A 21,945-nucleotide genomic window follows, 5' to 3' on the forward strand; every position below is an offset into this window, starting at 1 on the left:
TTCCTCCATTCAACTCAACTCAACTTTATTCATATAGCACATTTAACGTCACAAAGTCAACCAAAAGTGCTGCACAGGTTAAAAGAAAAACAAGGGGCGAACAATGCAATATAAACAAACATTAAAACATATAAACAGGCGGTAGAAAGGTAAAAGCAAAACAGCAAAAGCAAAAAGTGCAACAACGAAAAAACTAGCAAGCATGTGCTTACAGTGAGGAAAAGTGGGGCTACGTCAGCTTTCATTAAAAGCCATGGAGAAAAAATAAGTTTTTAGCAGGGCAAGCAAAGGCAGGGCTCAAAAAATCCCCAAGACTGAAAAAGATTTTTTTCAAATCTGCACTCGATTAATCGACGTTCAATCGATACGCACAGGAATTGATTTTTAACATTTTGAATCGAATAGTCATTAAAAAAAAAGCGGCCCCATTTGGTCCGCGAGCCATGCTTGCGCCTCGCAGCACCTCGCAACGCCTCCTCTTTCCCCGTGTTAAAAACAAGGAAGTCAACTGAACAGTGCAGCTGCAGTCCCAGGAGCCAGGAAAAATAAATCGAAAGTGTGGTTGCATTTTAAAATACCCTATTTGAATAAAGTTTGTAGGCTACACGAGAGTGAAAATGACCGCTGGGAAAATCCCTAATTGAGAGTGTAGGCAAGCGCACCACAGCTCAGTGGACATTAAATATAGGCTACCATGTTTGATAAGTCATATAAAAACATTACTTACACCCCAATGGAAATATAAACTTGGAATTATAACAATCTGTTGAGTATTGCCTGAATAATGCCACTATAAAATCTCAACTTTTATCGATGCGCCATTGTTGCGCTGAGAACCTTGTGGAGCCTGGCGGTGTACCTATACTTGTGAGGACCTGCTTGGATTCACATGGTCAGTGCGCACACCGAAAATTCAAAGATCTGCAATCTCATGCGCTGCGTTGTGCATATTGGCTGAGTATAATGGCACGAATGAAACTAGGCCTATAGATTTATTTTGGCGATGCGGAGAATTGATTTTGCGTTGCCAGCGATATCTTTTTTAAGTGGTGCAACCACTTCTACATCCAGCAATGTCCGCCTGTATCATGTATCTTGTATCATGTATCATGAGCACGAGTGGTGTGCGCATGCGTGAAATTGGAACGAGAGAAGTATGTGACATGGCTGCCACCTGCTGGACGCAAACGATACAGAGAAGAAATTGGAACGATACAAATTGGAACGATACAGAGAACCAATAGACGGGAGTTGCACCACTTGGTTCACACTGGTGTGCTTTTTTTTTTCTTGTCTGAAGACTGACCTGTTCCATCACTGTGAACTCCCATGCAGCAGAGCAGCTCCTACAGACCCAGACCAAATCTCTACTGAAATCACACCTTTTCTCTTTGGCATTTAATTGCACCTGATCGTATTATTGTAATTATGTAGCCTATGCTATTTGCCTGTGTTTGCTCCACTCCAGAGGCGTCAGGTTCCTATAACGGCGGTGGGCGGTTATTAAGCCTAATTATTTGTGCGTCACTGTTTTCATGAAGGCTTATCGTTTAAAATAAATGATACCAATCCAAGCATGCCTTTCTCTCCGCTATAGCGTTGTTTAAACCAAAGAGCCACTGCTCGCATGGGTTTCGAAGCGTCGAAGATCGAGATAAATTTATATCGAAGCGTCGATCATCAAAAACGTAATCGAAGGTCAGCCCTAATCTCATTAAATGACCCCTATGAAATCCGCAGGACTGAAATCAGTCACCAGGACTGAGAACTTTAAGCCCTGCAAAGGCCCGGTCAGCCTTACATCTTCCATTGGTCGCTAGCACCTTCAACTGTAGCAGATCGGCCGACCTTAAATCTCTGGGTGGGTTATAACTGGAAATGAGATCAGCAAGGGACGAGGGTGCTAGCCCATTTCCAAATATCACTTATTTTTTTGTTTTGTTGTGATAATCCTCCCTACTATAGAGTGTGCTGGCCATATAAGGAGTTCCTCCCTGTCCCCAGTTAACCCCTGGGGGTCAAAAAACCTTAGGTTTCGTTTTTGCCAAAAACGAAACCTAAGGTTTTTTGAGTGAAATCACTGAATATACCTTTAAAACCACCAAGTCTGGTTATAGATATGAAAGAGAAATGCTCCAGATATGATCTGGGAGACTGGGACTGAATGACAGTAGTTTGTCCTGTTCCCCCAGAGGTCCAGTGGTGGACTAACAAAGTGGGCAAAGAGAGACTATGCAGAACCAGTATCAACAGGACCAACACTGAATTAAACAATAAACTATAATCATTGTTCAATTTGTTTGGTATCCCTGTGGCCTGTGGGACGCAAACAAGACTACCGGTAGTTGTCAAGACACACATTGGTAGAGGAACAGAAAAAAATGGATCAACTATGCGACGTACCTGTAAATGTTAACAAACTGTTTTCCCATCGACAGTGCTCCAGAGTGTAGGTCCAGGATCGAGGCCTGAAGTAAATGAAAAACACATGAATTTTCCCGAGTACAAATACTTGAACTCAACGAAATGATAATAGCGGAACTGAAAATAAAGAGGGCTGGACAAAAAGATATATGAAAACATTTCCATTCCATGGTTTAACTTCTGCAACTTAATTGGCTGAGCCTGTGACCAGTCACCCTTTACTTGTTATTGCTGTGAACTTGTCTGGGGGACACTCTATTGTCTTTCACGAGCCAACAAATAAAGTCACTTTCTCTGAAGTCCCCCGTGGTTTCACTTCCCTTCATTTTAGCGCATTAACACTCTATAAACAACGAATGTTTATTGGCTGAGGACCAAGCCGGCAGGGGTGTAGGTCAGATGAGGGTCACCCAGAGAGCGTGGACAACAAGAATGTTACACACATATGTTGCCTCATAATGCAAGTGCAGTGGTGGTAAAACTACTCCCGTTGTATACTTAAATAAAAGTATCAACACTGCAATGTAGAAATACTCTGTTACAAGTAAAAGTCCAGAATTCAATTCAAGTACAAAATAATTGGTATCAAAATATACTTAAAGTAAAGTAAAAGTACTCAGAGTCAAAACTGCTCTTTGTCTAGACTCTAGAATGTTCCATTTCACAAGTTTTCTAATGTATAAAAATCATTTGAAATGAGCAGATCTACAAGCTCACAGTGCATTGCATAGCGACACATTGTGAGCTTGTAAATTGGCCATTTTCAAATGCGGAGGAGAAATGCTGAGGAAGGCCCACTAGGCCAAAATGTGTTCGTCAGAGGTAAATAAATAAATCATGTGAAAAGGTATTGAGTGCTGGCATTTTCTTCCCTTTCTGTATTTTCAAATGTCTAAAATGTATATAGGGCTGAAGTGGTTAATTATGTTTTGTAATCATAATCAAAATCTACAAACTAAAGTAACTAAAGTTTTCAAATAATTGTACTGGAGTGAAAGTACAATATTTAACTTTGAGATGTAAAAATATTGAAAAGTAAGTACAGTACTCTGTTACTTTATGCCACTGTGAGTGTGCAGGCGTGCAATATGCAGAGCTCTGATATATCGGACCAGCAATATAGTGTACCAGCCTGCACTCTAGTGACAAGATAGGGTTAATGCAGCTAAAAATAAACACTTCAACTTATCTTCATATACTGGTCCCCACTCCCCACTAATGTTAATGATAAAATACTTTTCTACTAATACATTTCTGTATCTCATAGGAGGGCTATGGGCAGTTCAGAGACAGAAACCTGTCCACCAGTGTCATCATCATTGGGCAGATTATTTTTTAAACAAGTTTAAAATATATATATATTTAGATTTGTATTATCGTGAGAACGATGGCTTCCATTTTCGCATTACAACTTTTCAGGAACAGAAAGCCTGCAGTTTCTATTAGCTTGGATTCCCCATCGATGATGTCACTGGTGGACGAGTTTCTTACTGCCCACAGCCCTCCTATGAGACAGCCAAAGAAGAAAATTGAACAAACAAGAATTGATCAAATACAAAGTTCACAACGAAGTTCCCAATTTCCTCTTGTACTGTATGCAGCCACTACATTCTCATGGCTTTGCAGTGAGCACGCACGCACGCACACACCGCGGTTTAGCCAATGAGAAAGCCAACTGGACTAGCCAATGGGAGAGTAAGCTGGACTAGTGGACTAGCTTGGACATCGATGATAGATTCAGCTTGCTATTGCATAGCAGCTGGTAAAAAATGGTGGTATTTTATCATGAACATTAGGACCAATTATATAAAGATAGGTTAATAAATATTTACCATGACATTTTTAACAGATGTTTGGTCTGGTGTATTTATTATTAGGAGAGTCAAACTCTCTTTAAAGTTCAAACCCTTCACTATTCTCTATCGTTATTCTAACTAAACTGTATAACAGTATATTTTACATATACTCACTCCTCCTTCTGAACCAGCGAGAGAGAGTCCCCTCTCAGCCAACCTGCGCAACAGAAAGAGTATTGAAATTAACTTAATGGAGAGAATGAACGTGAATGAAAGAAAATACACATTAGGTGCCTGAACAGACTGCGGCCATTTGTATAATAGTGTCTAGACTGACTACCTTCTCAGTGCTTCAGCCTCCTCCCTCGTCACCACACCATCTGTGACAGCTCGGCCACACTGCTTAGGAGTGCATCCTGGAAGTGTCACAGAACCAAAGAGAACACATAACTGAACTGAACTGTAGTTCCATTTCAATGACCACCACCACCAGACATTGACCCTCATTAGTCATTACCCCTGACCGTGGTCCAGTAACGTTCACTTATCTTAGTAGCATCATATCTTCATGGAACAATTTCTACCACAGATACTGGCACTGCATGGTTTTCACTATAAAGCCATAGGTAGGACTGAGATTACTGTTGAAAAACAACATTAAAGACATTTTTATACATTTTTAATTCCCACAATTTTGCAACCCATTTTTTTCACCCAGTGTGAATTATCTAATGTAATCCTGGGCGCTACACTTCCTCTGCCAACCTGGGAGTCCTTGCTGCTTCTTTTCACCTGACAGGGGGGAGTTTCCCTGGTTGGACGTAGCGTGTGGAAGGAATACGTTATTCCGACCAGTTCCTTTCCCCTCACCATCAGGCGCCCCGGCTGGCCAGGGGGAGGTAGTTTAGAGACCAGACTTACTGCATGTTTCTTGTGAGAGTACCTACCCTAGGGGACACGGGGAGAACATGCAAACTCCACACAGAAAGGCCCTTTCGCCAACCCCACCTCGGGTATGGGCACTGATGACGCGGAGGAGGGAACACGCCCCCAGCGCCCACAGTGTCCCCAGCTGGCAGCTTCCCAGCAGGAATCGAACCCAGGACCTTCTAGCTGTGAGGCGACAGCACTACCGACTGTGCCACCGTGCCCCCCTTAATTTCTATCAATTACACACCCCATGAAGCCTTGAATTCATGGAGATTGTTTTTGTCACATTCCTAAGCCAATAACCGGTCATTTGATAACCGGCGGAGACTCAAAAAGTGTCCTACCGAGTCTCCTACTGACCGATGACCCGGTCATCAAATTATCCATAATCTTCATAATTATAATTGAATTGAATTACATAAAAGGTAATTGATAGAAAATACAGATTTCTTTTTGTGAACTACAGCTTTAAATTATTATTATTCTTTCTTGTGGTTTGTCGCAAAAACAAACAATTCACCAGCCCCATGTCGTTTCATTTTGGTCACGTTTTCAACACGAGGCCACCTGTTAACACATATATACCTGACGACGATTCTAATGAATGCCTTCTAAATCCTGACAGTTTTCTTAAAAACCCTTGTTTCTATGTCAGTGGTTCTCAAACTATTTCATGTCAAGGATCCCAGAAATGATATGAAATTGGCTGTCTGAAAATATGTTGTTCCAGGGACCCCCCCAGAAGCAAAGATTAGAGTTCAAAACGTTCGCTCTCAGAGAATATACATTCAAAGATTTGCACCAAACTTTCACGATAAAAAAAAATAGCAGATCTACAAGATCTATGAGCTTGTAGATCTGCTATTTTTCCAATAGCTAAAGCATAACATAAACACGACACTGGCAAACTCACCTGGGTAGCGCTTATAGTTCTCATAGTCTGCGGAGCACGGCACGCTGTAGACCCTGGGCTCCGGAGACACCTGTTCCTTCCATCTGACCAGAGTCTCTGTGATCTCGCGGTCCGCCATCGTTATGTAGAACCACGTTCCGATTCCGCCGACACACACCGCCCCGAGCAGCAGGAGGAGCAGAGGCACTCTGGTGCCTCTCCATGCCGACGCCTGCCGCAGAGCGTTACCCCTGAGAGACGAGAGAGAGAAGAAAGCATGTAAATGGTAGATGGTGCATTTATATAGCGCCGTTATCAAAGGCGCTTTACATAGATTGTGCATTACATTCACCCATTCATCACACACCGATGGCAGCGGAAACCATGCAAGGCACCAATCAGCACATCGGGAGCAATTAGGAGTTCAGTGTCTTGCTCAAAGACACTTCGACACTAACTCTGGGGGAGCCCGGGTTCGAACTGGCAACATTGCGGTTACCATCCAGCCCTGAGCCACCGCCGCCCCTGTGGACCAGAGGTGGGCAACTTTGATGATGGAGAGCGTAGCAATGCGATGAGAGAGTAGCAAAAATAGCCGATCTACGAGCTCAAAACACGTCGCAGCGTGTAGGTCACCTAATTTAACTATTTTTCAATTGGAATCCTGAAAAGTTAAAATTTCATTTCATTTGAAATGCCTTTGATTATAGTTATGTTAGCTTTATAAACTAAATACAAATACAAAAAAAAGATTTTAATATGACTCATTAAGGCTTAATGAGTAGTATTAAAATGTTATTGTCTTTAGTAGCTTAATGATTAAGCTACTAATTTAGACTGAAGTAATGAAAGCGGCACATGATTGTAAATCAATAATATATCAGTATTCTGATATTAACCTGAGGGCCATATTAAAACCCATTTTGGGCAGGAACCCCTTTTGATGGTAGCATTATGTTATGCTTTAGCTATTGAAAAATAGCAGATCTACAAGCTCATAGCGCGCCACCGAGTGGCGCGCTACGAGCTTGTAGGTCTGCTATTTTTGAAAAATCGACTGACATAGAAACATAGCTTTTTCAGAAAACTGTCAGGATGTAGAAGACATGCGGCCCTCAGGGCCACATGCAGGTGGGGGCTGCATGTGGCCCCCGGGTATGATATGGACCAAGGTCACCAAGCAGTGACTGGAGCACAAACGGTCTCAACCTGTGGGCCGGGACCCCCAGAGGGGACCTTTCCAATACCTAAAAATCACACTTGTGTGAAGTGAGTGGTGCCTGCTGCCGGTAATGTTTGTTTAAAGTGCTCTAGTGTGTGTGTGCGTGTGCGTGTGTGTGTGTGTGTGTGTGTGTGTGTGTGTGTGTGGGCAGGGGGGGGGGGGGGTCATGGCCTGAAAAGGGTGGTTCTCAAACCTTTTCCATATTAAGGAACCCATATTGATATATATTTGGCCATGCCATGGACTTCCATCTGAAAATCCCATACAAGATTTACAGTATGTCGTTAAAATGTTTCAGAAATCTTCCAAATTTGTTCACTTTTTTTTTGCAAGATTTCTTGAAAATGGCATATGTACAAGCTCACAACATGTCACATTGCATTATTTTCAAATGTATGCTGATGTATAGTACAGTTATACAGTTAAAGTTTTAAACAGATTCTGATGCATTTAGCTGGGGACGCCCTCGAGGACCCCCTGGGGGTCCCTATAGACCCCCACTTTGAGAACCACTGAGGGTACCAGAAAGATACAACACCTCATCACATCTATTCTCAATGTTAAGATGCATTGTTGTTAGGTACCCCTTTCAACCACACACTGTTTACAACTGATTTACAACTATCCCACAGAGAAAGAAAGGAGGGGTATGGATCAGAGCTAGCTCCATACCATACCATAGCTCAGATGCATTAGATATAGTTTAATGTTATGGTCACAGCTTAAGAATGGATGTGAGAGACAGAGTGACATACTGATCACCATCCCAGAAGAGAATGCCCCGCTGGGGGGCATGCAAACACCACACCAAACCCAAATGCCTATAAAACTTCAAGATACAATTGCATCTTGAAGTAACAGCCTAAAACCATTAATAATGCACGCCATTGGACGCGTTTAGTGAGTATGTCTATTCATATCATATGAGCTATATTTTGCAACGCAGAAATGATGACTTACCTTTTGATTTTCCTTTCAATCCCATTTGCATCTGGAACTTTGGGATTTCCTCGCCGTTGCACTGTCATGATAGATTCCAGCTTGTTGTTGCCTTATGCATTAATAACCAGTATACCGGGGAAAAGACGCGGATTGTCCCCTCCTGTACGAGCATTCAGCCAAACGAGTTGGTGGTACCTAGTATAGTTGGTACAGTTGGTACCATGGATGGATGCTTTGGTTCAGGTTTGGTTCAAGAATTGTGTTTTACTTCCTGTGTACCGCGTATCAGCTCCTCCCATTGGTCCCAATTCCCTGGAGCAGCAAAACGTTTTGATTGGCCCACATCATCGATTTAATACAAAGATAAATGCATAGCCTGAACTAACACACAGAAACACTTTGTAACGTAATCTGTCTTTTTAATTTTAATAAAATAAAATAAAATCTAAAGTAAATTATATATTTGTATTTTATTATTTCAACTGTATGATTAATTATTGTTTATGTTGAACTTATTAATGAAAATAAACAAATACAAAAAAAACGAATTGTTGTCTACTGTGATTCGTTACCCCAAAAGCTGCTCTTAAATATTATTTAACAAGCGAAAATACATAAATGTCAAGAAAAACGACAGCATCGATTGCTCGGTGTCATTTTTAAGGCTAAATGAATCGATTGCCTACACACCAGGATGTGAAGCAGAGTAAATTAATCGTAATGAATGTAGTAGGAGGCAGTAGGCACAACAATACACATGTGAGTTAATACATTATAGTGCCACCATTTCTCGCACCGTTGCACGGTCTTGTTTATCGATCGTATCGTATTCCTTCCTGGTAAGTCAGTCAGCGCAAGCAAGCTTGAGACAGGGATGACGTTTTCACCATGGCCGAAAGGAAAGAAGCTAGTTCACCTGGATCTGAAAGGTGCTCCCCCAAGTATTGAATACCTTCACAAGGTGAGCAGGTCCCTGAAACAGTCCTGCCATTTCACACAGCGTAGTTTTGAATCTTTTGATAGTGTGTTATTATATATGATAAATAATACCCATTTATTTTCAGTAACAGAGCAGAGGGGCCAGTTGTTGTGTTGGTTTGAGTATGACTCTCTCCTGAGTGAGTGGAATGTGTTTTATTTTCATTTTCCACCATCATGTCCACACAGCTGATCGACTTGTTCTCTCAGCTGGGAGCTGATGGCCTTCTGGTTGAGTATGAGGACATGTTTCCTTACGAAGGACAGTTGAACCTGCTGCAGGCAACAGTCCATCCTGCTTACAGGTGTGTGTGTGTGTGTGTGTGTGTGTGTGTGTGTGTGTGTGTGTGTGTGTGTGTGTGTGTGTGCGCGCGTGCGTGCAGGTACTGTAGCCTGTCCTGCACACACCCTCAGTCCTCAGACAGTTTATGACTTGCTTATTGACCCACAATGTGAGGTAATAAAACTGCAATTCTTACCTGGACTGAACTCACTATGCTCTCTTAAGAGAAAACACTTTATGCAAAAGCTCGCCCTGTCATGAAGATATAATTTGATAAAATTATAGGCTGGTCATTTAACCCATTTAGACCTACAAAATGTCTCCTAAATCAGACTGAAAAGCTTATGATGTTGCTATATCAGTGGTTCCCAAACTTTTTTTAACAAAATGTATTTGGCCGCAGACTATCTCAAAACATTTTGTTCCAGGGCAAGTATTTGAGTTAAAAATGTTCACTTTTGAATAGCCAAATAAATCTAAAACGACACGGACGCTTCTATGGGTTAATGACCACCAGCCTCAGGTATGGGGACTGACATTGCATTGACCTACTGCTGTCTATTCATTGTTGTTTTGCAGTCACGAGGAGGTCCTGTCCTTGCAGGACGTTGCCAGATCCAGAGGGTTGGAGGTCATTCCTCTGGTGCAGACCTTTGGTCACATGGAGGTGAGGCAATCAGTTAAAATTTCAATTCAAAGGAGCTTTATTGGCATGAGAAAACATTGCCAAAGCAAGTGTCAAACTCAAAACATAATGAAAACAATTAAAACAAAGTGGGGAAAGCGTGTACAGTTGGAGGGGACGTACAGCATTGTGTTAAACAGAGCTATGTCACATTCCATTGTTATATGCATGTTTTTTATATAAAGGGTATAAAGCTTTTTTGAAACGAACACGGTCACTTTTGTGACAATTGGCAGCATTTCCCCGCAACTATTTATTTTAAATAGTATACAAAAAGCCTTGGATTTAAAATGTGTGTAAAGGTAGCAGCTCTTACTTTATGTGCAGTATGTCTATGTCAGTGTTGGAAAGCCACTGGTTAGTAGTCCTTAGGGTGGTTGTATTCCATTGGCTAACCTTTATCACAAATCTTCTACATTACAGTATCCATTGTCTCTAGAATAGAAGAGACTACAGAATTGTTCTTAACACCCAACCTCTCGTTTACACACACACACACACACACACACCTTACACTCATTCCTTCCTGCTTGCCTTCCTCCTTTTTACTGTTTCCATTCAACAGGAGCTGGGAATACCACCCATGTCTTTGTCTCTGTTTCCCTGCTGTCGCTGTGTAGTTTGTGTTGAAGCACCCGTCCATGCTGGGCCTCAGAGAGGTGAGCCGCTGCCTGGGCACCCTGAATCCCCACAGAGAGGAGGGGCTGAAGCTAGTGTTGGAGATGTTGAGGCAGGTGGTGGAGCGCCATCCAGGCCTCGGCACGCTGCACATCGGCGCGGACGAGGTGAAGACTTTTGATCATGACGATCGGAGTGAAGGAAATGCGTAGTCCCAATTTAAAACCCGTTCAAACAAATGGCTTCTAGATCAGTAGTTCTCACACTTTTTTCAAAAATGTTTCAAAAATAGCAGATGTGCAAGCTCGCATTGTGGCACGAATGCTATTTTCGAACACAGATGCACAGATGCTTTCCCGGTTTGAATGGGTTATTATTTGTTCTGTGAATTAGCAATTGGCATCGATTAGCACTGTATCTTATTAAAAGCCTTTATCTTATTGTAATATTATAGCGTATAACAACCTCCTACCGTAATTAACCTACCTTTACTTGAGCATGCAAATTCATACACATAATTAGCCCTTGATTAATGATGAACTCGCACATTCATTCATCAATCCTCACCATAACTAATGGTGAACTTGACCAAGTGCAATATGTCATTATCAGTGAAGGAGTGAAGCGAGGACTCGAGGGTCTCGTTGTATCTACAGTCTTCGTGCGCGGCTGAGATCGATAAGACACTTTCTCTGTCCCGTGTGTCCCAGGTGTATCTGCTCGGTGAGGGGGAGGAGTCTAAACTCTGGTTGTCCACACCTGGCCGTACGGTGGAGCAGCTCTTCCTGGGTCATGTGACCAGGGTGGCCAAGGCCGTCAAGGAGGCGTGGCCTCACTTGAACCTCGTTATGTGGGATGACATGATGAGAGGGATGAACCATGACACTCTAAAAGGTGAGGGTAGGGGTCATGTTTTGCGTACCTTGGCACACCAAGGTACGCTTGTTCTTATAGTGAAAATAGCCAATCTACTGTACAAGCACACAACGCGTCACATCAAGCACGTAGATTTTTTACTTGCGCAAGCAGAGCGCGTCCAGTGCTTCGATGCGTATGTCGCCGTTTGTGTATGCGCCGTGCCGGCGTATGCCGTAATGACTACTTGTGCTTGATATGGCTGTGGTGTCAGATTACATCACCATCGAAAACCAATTACACCCTGGCATTGGGTCCTTTAATCCACATCTTTATTACGTCATCATTGAGAGCTAGTTGTACCAGTTATACCCTGACGTCATATGCTACTACGATACATACGCATCAAACGGGGCATACGCAAAGTAACCACAGTATACCGCTAATCAACTTACAAATTACATATACATAGAGGCATTTCCTTTAATCCACCCGACACTGCAAAAACTAGGTACGTAGCAAATAGCTAAACCTAATAATTCAATATTTCAAACATTCTTTCACAGAGAAGCTGAGATTTGACAGTTTGTAGCGGTCGACAGTACTTGCGGGCTCTGCTTGCGCACTAGTAGGCCTACTTGTGTGCAACAAGCAAGTAGGCACTCGACAGAGTGCAGTTCTAGTTTTAGATATTTTTGAAAAATGTGTGTGGGAGAGAACAATAATTACTGTATGGAATTTGACTCTGTATTAGCCGGGAATGAGTGTGCACAAAGTACTGATATAGCAAATCTATAAATAATTCATACCGTTTTATATAGTTGTACAACATTGCAATAATAATGTTTTTTAATGCAATACAAAAATCTGTTTGATTCCTGTGTGAAATTGCATCCTTTTTTTCCTTCTTGGTTTCACCCGACAGCTAGTGGTCTAGTAGGTTTGGTCCAGCCCATGTTGTGGGACTACGGCCCTGCTCTGGATGTGCACACGACTGGTAGGAACCCCAGCATAAACTTTGACACCATGTAAATTGAATTTAACTACTTATGCCCTGTTTCAGCCGTATGAAGGTGTCGTGCTGTGGAAGTGGTCGATCTACAATGATCCACAACGCGTCACGTTGCAATGTATTATGAGCTTGTACAGCTGTACAAGGCAAGCATAATGTAGCAGTAGCTGAAGCTCCATTTTCACTATTTTGAAAATGGTTCAATAAAGTGGTTATTGTGACCATATATGGAGGCGTGAATCGTGATGTCACAAGGCGTGACCATATATGAAGGCGTGGGTGACTAACTGACGGACGGGAGATGCAGGTTTTCATAGTAAATGTGACCTACGGTCGCAACAATATTACGAGAATCCCAGATTACAATGCCCAGCCCTAGAGGAGCGCATGCTCACAGTTAATGGCATTGTATTATGCATTTTCACCCTTCATGGTGGTTTGTTGGCATTTTCAAACTGTGCATAACTAATACATTATTATTACTGACATATTGACGTACATTAATTTGACCGCTCTCGTCTCTCCACAGTGTCTCTGTTGGAGAAGTACAGTGGTGCCGGTCTGTCGACGGTGTGGGCAGCTAGCTCCTTTAAAGGCTCCACCAGTGTCCACACCAACGTGGCCCTTACCCAGAGACACGTGGACAACCACCTGCAGTGGCTGCAGGTGGCAGACACCGTCTCCCCGGCCGTGCACCTCCAGGGCATTGCTCTGACCGGCTGGCAAAGGTAAGAATGTACTTGGTACTTCAAATGATTCTCAAACTGTACTTTTTCATTTCAAAGAACCCCCCCCCCAGTTCACTATGCATTAGGCCACGGACCCCCATAACTCTTACGGGTCCATTTGAACACTCAGTTACCAGCATTAAGCTGTGTACCTGCTGGAACCTCCCCAATGACCCCTGGGGGTCAACGCACCCCACTATGAGAACCACAAAAGTGGGGGGAAATAACCAAATTCAATGTTCACCTATTTTCACTAAATGTCATCCTGTTTTTGTCAAATATTTGACTATTATGACATGCCCAAAATAGGGACGCTAAGGGGGTTAAACCTTTTTTGTATTGTTTTCTGAAATACCTATACCTATACTCGTAGCACGGCACTCGGTGCCACGCTACGATCTTGTAGATCTGCTATTTTTCAATGGCTAAAGAATAACATAATGCTATAAAAAACAAAAGGGGTTCCCGCCCAAAATGGGTTAACATAGGATAGGACTAGACACTAGAGCGATTAATATGTGGGTTTTACCTGGCAAGTGGTCTGTATTCACTTTAATTTCCTGCCATGCAAGGTACGACCATATGTCAGTGCTGTGTGAGCTGATTCCACTGGCATTGCCATCCCTAGCAGCCTGCCTGCAGACTCTCATCCATGGCCAATTCAGTTCGGAGGTTCAAGCCAATGTGACCGAGATCCTAGGTGTTTCCTCGGTGGAAGCTGAGAAAATAGAGAGGTGAGAGTCAGCCTGAGATACAATTTGCTGCAGCACTGCTATCATACAATGTAAAACAAACAAAAAAGACATGCGACTGGATTTTGTTCCCTGTGCAGCCATGTTGATGACTCATCGTTTCCTGGTGGCCGACTGGCTGCGGTGATTGTAGAGCTCGTATCGATGCTAAACTCGAATGATGTTTGTGGTTTTGAAAAGAACATGTGAGTAAAAAAAGGCAATGATGTTAACTCATTTCAGTCTCTTCCACTACAGTACAATACATAGGTTTAAAGAGTGATTTTGGTTAAAACAAACTTATTGTCTCCACCAGGCCGAAGGCCTAGGGGGAGAGTATGTTTTGCACTCCGTCCGTCCCTGTGTCCGTCCGTCCGTGTGTCCGTGTGTCCGTCCGTCCGTCCGTGAGGAGCTAATCTCGGCCACCGTTAACCCGGTCGATGCCAAATTTTGCACACACACTCCCTGGATGCCAACGATGAACCTCTGCCCCAAACTTTCCAGAACGGCCTGTTATAGCGCCACCAGGAGGCCGCTTTGTGCAAAAAAAGTTTTTGCACAGTACACCTACACATTTTGTCCAAACATCACGCAAATTGGTACACAGTCTCTCTAGAGCCATTCAACGAAACCGGTCTTTCAGATTTCTCAGACTCCATCCTGATTGGCTAAGATTGGCTTCCAAAGTTCACAGGAGTGCTCAGTTTCAAACAAAATGCTGCAAATCATGAACACATCGCGTGATTTCCGTGAAATTGTGCACCCACATTCCCACTAGGCCCAGGACGAAATGCCACATGAACAATTTCAACTCAGCCTCAAGGTGGCGCTATAACTGGCCGAAAAGTGTTTTTACCTCTAACTGCACGGATCTGTGGATAACTTTGTATGCCAACTCCCTAGAGGCCAAGGAAAAACCTTTGTCTGGAATTTTTCACATCTGCTCTTTATAGCGCCACCAGGAGGCCCACATATGTAAAACACATTTTCTATTATTACTCCTTCAGATTTTATCCACATTTCACGCAAATCGCTACACATGATCTCCATAGTCATGTGATCAAGACAGCTTTGTTTGATTTCTCATATTCCATCCTGATTGGCCACGATTGGCTCCTACAGTTTTCAGGAGTAGCAAATGTCCACAACTCCTCAACGCAGCGTCCGATTGCGATGAAACTGTGCACGCATATTCCCACTAGGCTGAGGAAGAATCCTGGTGGAGACCTGTGCCGATTGGCACTTTATCTAGTTTTATTGTATTTTTGTTAAAAGGTTAAAGCACTATATTCTGATAGTAATCATTGTAGGACTCCCCCTCTTTCCAGCTCTTTAATCAATGAAACTAAAATTACATTTTCTCGTGCGTTGCCAAATTTCAGCCAAGCAGAGTACCAATATTTAAGCTTCAACTGTTCCAGTTGTCTGCTAATTTCTTTGTATCAACTATTATCACTTGATGAATTTGTATATTGCGTTCTCTCCTGATCGGATGACATTGGTAATGGTATCCTGAGCTGGAGACCCTTGCTACTGAACAAACACGCAATGATTACTATCAGAATATAACCAAAAATATCACTTACCATACCTTTTTTAATTGGTGCATCAAATATTCAATATTCTTACTGCGATATGCACATACAGTAATAAGCTTAATATATTGGCAATTTTCATGTTAGACCTGCACTGTAACGTGAATAATTCTGTATGCCTTTGCTACTGTAGGTATGTAAGAGGGTGGCTTTCTCCTTACCACCGACAGAGGAAAGCAGTCAGCCCTCTTATCACCATGCAGATTCGAACTCAAGCGACTGAGTAAGCTTGAATCTCTTAGTTCCATCCATATCTTCCCATCTGTGAATCTTTTAATTTTTATTTTAAAATTATGCCTAAAGATATATATTCTATTTTCAGGTTGTTGAACATTTTGGAGCAGAAAGTGAGCACAGTGAGGGAGGAGATGGTACGTCTTTACCCACTCTCCACAGCCCAGGAGTGGATAGAGCAGCACGTTACCCCAGTCGTGGCTCCCATACAGAAGATTGTAGAGGATATCACAGCCTGTCTGCTGGAGATGACGGCCCAACACAGCCTCCCAGCTCTGGCTGAGCAGCCCAAGTGACCCAGAGGGCTTGTGAGAATAGGAAACATGGAAGGAACATGCTGTTATCTGTAAAAGTATTAGTATGATGAAATGTAATCAAAGTTTTATTTGATTTATTTTTCTGTGCAAATACAACGCGGATGTGTGCGGTGCACACAGAAATGACAATGAAAATGTTTTTTTTATACAATTCCTGCAAGTAAAAAATACATTTCTCTAACATGTAGTAATAATAAAGCCCTGATTCATCTATATCAAACAGCTTTTTGCCTGAGATTCACTCTTTGGTTCACAAAAAGGGGATGTACTATAAATCCTATTGCTGCGTTCACACGGGCAGATACAAAGATAGTCTACCGTTCATTTTCAATGGAAGCCAGCGACATGACGATACAAAGACGCATCCGATGCAGTGTTTTTGGCAGCAAACTTTAGTTTTAGTCATAGTCTCAATAGTTTAGTCACATTTTAGTCACCTGGAATGTTTGTGTTAGTCTAGTTTTAGTTGACTAAATTACAGTTGATTTAGTCGACTAAAATGTATTTGAGGGCCGTGATGCCGTCATGACTGTTTTTACACTTGCTGAAAATAGCCGATCTACAACCGTCGCAAAACGTTGAGCTAATCTCAACTTCAGATACAAAGCTACAAATACGCTGCGTAGCTTTAGTTTGCATCATTGAATCTTTTGCATTTGCCAGTGTGAATGCAGCACAACAGTTGCAACAGTCAAAAGTCACACATAAATCACCCTTGATTGAGCCACGCAAATCCTTCATGCTTGATTATAGTTTACACAGCCTGCATTCATGGAGGATTGGAATAGACAAACATGCAGAAGGTGATTATCAACTGGGTGGTCCAGAAAAACACTGGCGTTCCCTCTGCTGTGGGAAAAACCTAAGCATTTTCAAATGGCTGAACCACATAAATACTTATTACAGTTCAGTAGGAAAGGCACATTAACTAACTATACAGTAGAAGACACATCTCGGGTGGTAATTGGTCCAGGAATGCTTGCACCAGGATATGCATTCATGTACTTCAAAATAAAAGAAACAGTACCAGGTAATCCAAAACTGTCTTTAAAGGGTATTCAGACTCTTTTTTTCTTCAATGTTTTGCACCGGTTCAGTAAACCGAGGGAATTGGAGGTGTCTGGAGTACCATGTAACATAAAAACCTTACTGTACACCGCGTTCATCGGTAGAATGTAGAATATTGTTCTTTTGAGTGCACATGCTTCAAGGTATTATTCCATTAATGTTCCCAAGGGCCTTGTATGATATATTGAATGATAAATATCATCGTGAAAGCAGACTCCAGGATGTGCATGATCAAAGCCCTGTGTTAACTTAGAACCCATTTACAATAGGTTAAGGGTAATAGTCACATAGAGATCAAAGTTAATCTGCCTCATCCTCTGTGTCACTGCTATGCTCCAGATCTTCATCCTCGTCTTCCTCCCCTACGAACTCTGCCTCCTCTTGCTGCCAGCGTTGCTGGAGTTCCTCCAGGTCTATGAAGCGCTTTAGCAATGCACCAACTGCCTCCACATCACTGATAGACAGTTCCATTTGGCGAAACATGAAGAAAAGAGTTGGATTCATTATGAATGTACAGAATTGACACTTGACAATTTTCAGAACTATATTTAAAAAAGAAAAATCCCATTTCTACACATCTGGAACAGCTACGGAATTGAGACCAACACAAAAAAAGAAAATCAGGATTTGTCTTTGTGACTTGACTTCAGGACTCCTGCTGTCAGACTTGATTTACTTTCATCTTGACTGCTTTAATACGCAACAAAACTTTGCACACATTTGACCCAGTAATTAGATCCCGGAGCAACAGCTTATTCAAAGAACAATGCAGTTTTAAAAGTATCGCTGTGGTTTAGCCCATTTGCATTTGTTTGCCAAGTGTTGTGGACATTTGATTATTATTGGGAAAAGCTGTAGAGAAAAGTTATTAAAAAAAAATTGAAGAAAAAAAGAATCTGAACCTTAACCTGGATTTGCCTCGAATTACTTAAGACTTATTGACTTGACCCGAAATAATTGAAAACATGGTTTAACTGGTGTGGTCACAGTACCTGCGTCCACCAAGCATAGCAGTGTGTGTCAGAGGGTAGGAGAGACCTGTAGCGAGCCGCAGCACCAGCAGATAGCCCGTCCCCAAGTAGCGAACCTTCTCCTCCTGCACAGAGATATCTCGCAGATGCGTCAGGTCCAGCATCACTGACAGAAAGGTTTTTGGAGAATCAAAAGATTTTGGCACTTCAGTTATGAAAGTTGTAATTAGGCCTAATGTATGACCATACCGCTCAGTAGGGCTGTCACGAATGGATCATGAAATCATGAAAGAAGATTGACACTCACGTCAAACGATTTAGCATTGGATATTGGAACATATCATGTTTGGCTTTTAGGCTTTGTGAACAAAACTCACAGGGCAGATATGGCAAATAACTTTAATATACAAGGAAATTACATAATGAATAACTTTATACTATATTCCCATAACATGAATATAGGGAAAATAGCGATACATTGTGAGCTTGTAGATCGGCTTATTTGACCATTTCTCAACTTTTTGAAAATGTATGAACATTTTTCAATAAACAATTGTGCAAAAATAAATGCTCAAATCTCGATTTTAGGCGATTATGTAATCATTGTGACAGGCCGTCAGGCCTACCACAAAATATGAATTTGGATTTAAATCATCCATCATCAGGATTATCAGTTATGCCCCATCTTCCCGATGTTACTGACCTTTCTCGTGTCCTCTCCTCCACAAGGTCAGGATAAGGGCATACAGACTGAAAGACTTGAGCTCAATCAGGTTTTTGGTTTTGTCAAAAACAACATCCTCCCATTCCTCCATGTTTTGCATGGCCACAAAGACACAGCCAGTCACGTAGAAGAGTTTCCACGGGATGCTGTCTGTTGGTTCCAAATATAACACGGCAAAACACATGATGGGTGATGACATGGATGACATGGAGTCACCAAACAGGTTCAAACTGAATGTTTCTCTATTTGGGACAGTGGTATACTGTGAAACAGTAGTGCAGTTAGTATCATCCTAAACAGGGCTATATTGACAATAGGCGGGTTAATAGTTTATGGTACGTGTTGTTTTGTACCTGAGCTGTAGTATGCAGCGGCCAATCCAATCGACGCTATACCTGAAAGCAGATAAAGAACTATTTTGAAGCAGTACAAGACCAGGGAAAATGAGAGAGACACTGACAAGACAACTTTAACCACTCATTTCATGTTCATTACATGTACTAGCAATATAAATTATTTTTAAACCTTGTAAACGAACAAGCGTGCGCACGCACGCACACACACACACACACACACGCCTAATTTACCAACAAGGAGAGACCAGGATCGGATCCCAGGGGACCTCTTCAAGTGGAGCAGGGTGGCAGTCTGCTCCTCTACCATCATGTATCCCATCTGATGAACAGAGAACATATGTTAGCACTGCATCATCCCTCTACGTAGAATATTAGATTATACTAGAACTAGGGGCATGATTTCCTTTCCCTGCCTGGACTGTAACCAGGGTTGGATCAGATTACTTTGAAATGTAGCACTAGCCAGATACTGAATGATATATGATACTGATTTATTTTTATAAATCTGAATACTTCGACTATTTTTTACATTGAGGTGACTGTAGCCTGTAGGGATTTGGATTGACATTGAGGTGACTGTAGCCTGTAGGGATTTATTTTTTACATTGAGGTGACTGTAGCCTGTAGGGATTATTTTTGACATTGAGGTGACTGTAGCCTGTAGGGATTTGGATTGAGAAAGTCCTGCTGAACACTCAGGCGTGTTGGTTGAAATGTCACGCAATTGCGTAATAAACATTTTACTTTCCTTGACAAATGTACAGTATAATCCAATTACACGTTTTTCCTGAATATAATCTGGGCTGATGGATTGATGATGTTTTCATTGACAAAACTGCATAGGATTACTAGCCTTGGATCACAAGACGGTCATGTTGACCATTATCAAGGCCAACAGGTTACATGACAGGACCATATTTGTACATCTGACAAAAAGAAAGCGTGAAGGCTTGGTGCTTTGCGTGTAATGGAAGGTGTGTTTGGTTATTTGTTTGTTTTTGGAAAGGGGTAACAGACACATACAGAAACATATAGTCAATAAATACAGTCAAGTTGTACTTGAGAAGTAAATAGCAAAGAACAACATATATCTATGGACCAGAGCTAAACCAAGCCTACCCATTAGAGCCTGCTCTCGACCCACTGCTGTGATATTACATACTTTAAAAAGACTACATTTATGTAATATCAGATTATATCACAGCCAGTCTAGAGAAACTATTCAGCCAGCTCTTATGACTTGATTATGGTTAGTAGGCAGGTTACCGGTACGTATTTTTTGTATTGATTGATTGAAGTTTTTATTAACATTGTGTAGAATTACAGTACATTTCAAGCACAACTCAATACAAAAACTGTTAACAGTGAGAGTGCTAGCCCTCCAAGCAGAACCCAATGGTACTGAAGTTTCTGACTTTCTGACGACACAGACCATTGGGTCCTGTTCCAGCAGTATCCTGCCACCTGGTACGCGGACATGCATAAAACAAACAACGTGGATAACGCCTGTCTGCGCTCTTTGACGACATTTCTTCGTGTGAGGGCTTCTGAATATGTGAAGTATAAGTACCCATACATGCCGCTGCGAATATCTCCTGTGGCGCGGAAGCCATTAAGTATTTTTAATCTTTGTTTGACCGATTTGGTCGCTTTGATTCTTCTCTTCCTTCCTTGTTTATTGACACCTCAGTGTACCGCCTATCTGGCTAGCTAGTGGCGCTATAGCTATGACAGAGCAGATCAGAGGCAGGGACGTAGCCGCACAAGCCAACCGCACACCGGGAGGCGGTACAATAAACGGTAAACAAACAAGAAGAAATAAAGCGACCAAATCGGTCAAACAAAGATTAAAAATACTTAACGGCTTCGCAGCGTTTTGTATAGGTACTGTACTTAAAGTTCACGAATTCAGAATAACTTAAACTAAAAAAGGCCGTCAAACGCCGCAGATACGATCTTAGAGAGAATATTTACGTCCGCGTTCCAGAATTCCCATACGAAAATATAGTTATGAGCAGGGACCCTACATAAAACTCATCAAAATTTCAGAAAAGCTTTATGGAGGGTCCCGAAAGGGGCTATGAGAGTGCCAGAGTGGACGACCCAATAAAGCACTACACATGTTTACAAGAGAGGGTCCACCTTGTTCAATTCATCATAACATTTAGAGACATACAAATATACAAGCAATCGTGTAATGTACGTTACAAATTACAATGGCATCCCGAGTGATGCTAGACTAGTGATGGATGATGAAGTAGCAGACTAATGAGACTATACTGTCCGTCTGTCCCTGACCCTATGAAGAGTGAAGACCGCTGCAGTCAAAGGGACTTTTAAAATATAATACAAATGTATAGATAAACCTTAATGTATCCTTTAAGCTTACCTTAAAATCTTCAACTTCTCCTCAACGATACGTGTATATACTGGTTAGTTTAAAATAGAGAAATGTCTGTTCTGTTGCAGCATTACAAGGAAGTTGCACATTCCATTTCTCATAACTGCTGTTTGAAGAGGGTGCTACTTCCTCCTGCTTTAACGGTCTCTGATTGGACGAAGGCTGGACGTCGCTGGCCAAAAA

At 42.0% G+C, this 21,945-nt stretch overlaps 3 protein-coding genes across 3 annotated transcripts in view; 1 reads left to right on the forward strand and 2 right to left on the reverse strand.

Annotated features, from left to right (window-relative positions):
* The window catches only part of ogfod3 (2-oxoglutarate and iron dependent oxygenase domain containing 3), a 30,373-nt gene extending 21,911 nt beyond the window's left edge, over positions 1-8,462 (reverse strand). The window contains exons 1-5 of the mRNA XM_083787880.1: positions 8,225-8,462; positions 6,064-6,293; positions 4,561-4,636; positions 4,395-4,437; positions 2,404-2,468 (exon numbers count right to left, since the gene is read on the reverse strand). Coding sequence (XP_083644006.1) covers positions 2,404-2,468; positions 4,395-4,437; positions 4,561-4,636; positions 6,064-6,293; positions 8,225-8,292 — 482 coding nt within the window. The 5' untranslated portion in view covers positions 8,293-8,462. The remainder of the gene's footprint in view (positions 1-2,403; positions 2,469-4,394; positions 4,438-4,560; positions 4,637-6,063; positions 6,294-8,224) is intronic.
* Positions 8,463-8,936: 474 nt separating this feature from the next.
* hexd (hexosaminidase d) lies at positions 8,937-16,257 on the forward strand. The gene is made up of 11 exons (XM_083786794.1): positions 8,937-9,167; positions 9,374-9,489; positions 10,047-10,134; positions 10,773-10,937; positions 11,481-11,664; positions 12,551-12,622; positions 13,167-13,365; positions 13,938-14,099; positions 14,198-14,302; positions 15,825-15,914; positions 16,014-16,257. Exons 1-11 carry the CDS (start codon positions 9,081-9,083, stop codon positions 16,219-16,221), a joined length of 1,476 nt encoding a protein of 491 aa, XP_083642920.1. The 5' UTR covers positions 8,937-9,080; the 3' UTR covers positions 16,222-16,257.
* A 44-nt stretch (positions 16,258-16,301) lies between these two features.
* Positions 16,302-21,861, reverse strand: cybc1 (cytochrome b-245 chaperone 1). Its single transcript, XM_083786795.1, has 6 exons — positions 21,751-21,861; positions 19,593-19,680; positions 19,359-19,400; positions 18,985-19,155; positions 18,303-18,447; positions 16,302-17,764 (listed from the first exon to the last, which is right to left on the reverse strand). Exons 2-6 carry the CDS (start codon positions 19,678-19,680, stop codon positions 17,611-17,613), a joined length of 600 nt encoding a protein of 199 aa, XP_083642921.1. The 5' UTR covers positions 21,751-21,861; the 3' UTR covers positions 16,302-17,610.
* Between the last annotated feature and the right edge of the window lie 84 nt (positions 21,862-21,945).

The sequence above is a fragment of the Protomyctophum parallelum genome, assembly GCF_964188405.1.
Source record: "Protomyctophum parallelum genome assembly, chromosome: 17".
Lineage (NCBI taxonomy): Eukaryota > Metazoa > Chordata > Actinopteri > Myctophiformes > Myctophidae > Protomyctophum > Protomyctophum parallelum.

What these genes read in the sequence shown, in the direction of transcription:
- hexd (XM_083786794.1), top strand. Translation starts at nt 9,081, where the DNA reads ATGACGTTTTCACCATGGCCGAAAGGAAAGAAGCTAGTTCACCTGGAT. An exon ending in GAACCATGACACTCTAAAAG is followed by an intron (nt 11,665 to 12,550) that starts GTGAGGGTAGGG and finishes TTCACCCGACAG; the next exon opens with CTAGTGGTCTAGTAGGTTTG. An exon ending in TCTGGATGTGCACACGACTG is followed by an intron (nt 12,623 to 13,166) that starts GTAGGAACCCCA and finishes GTCTCTCCACAG; the next exon opens with TGTCTCTGTTGGAGAAGTAC.
- cybc1 (XM_083786795.1), bottom strand. Translation starts at nt 19,680, where the DNA reads ATGGGATACATGATGGTAGAGGAGCAGACTGCCACCCTGCTCCACTTG. An exon ending in ATCCTGGTCTCTCCTTGTTG is followed by an intron (nt 19,401 to 19,592) that starts GTAAATTAGGCG and finishes ATCTGCTTTCAG; the next exon opens with GTATAGCGTCGATTGGATTG. An exon ending in GCTATGCTTGGTGGACGCAG is followed by an intron (nt 17,765 to 18,302) that starts GTACTGTGACCA and finishes ACTGTCTATCAG; the next exon opens with TGATGTGGAGGCAGTTGGTG.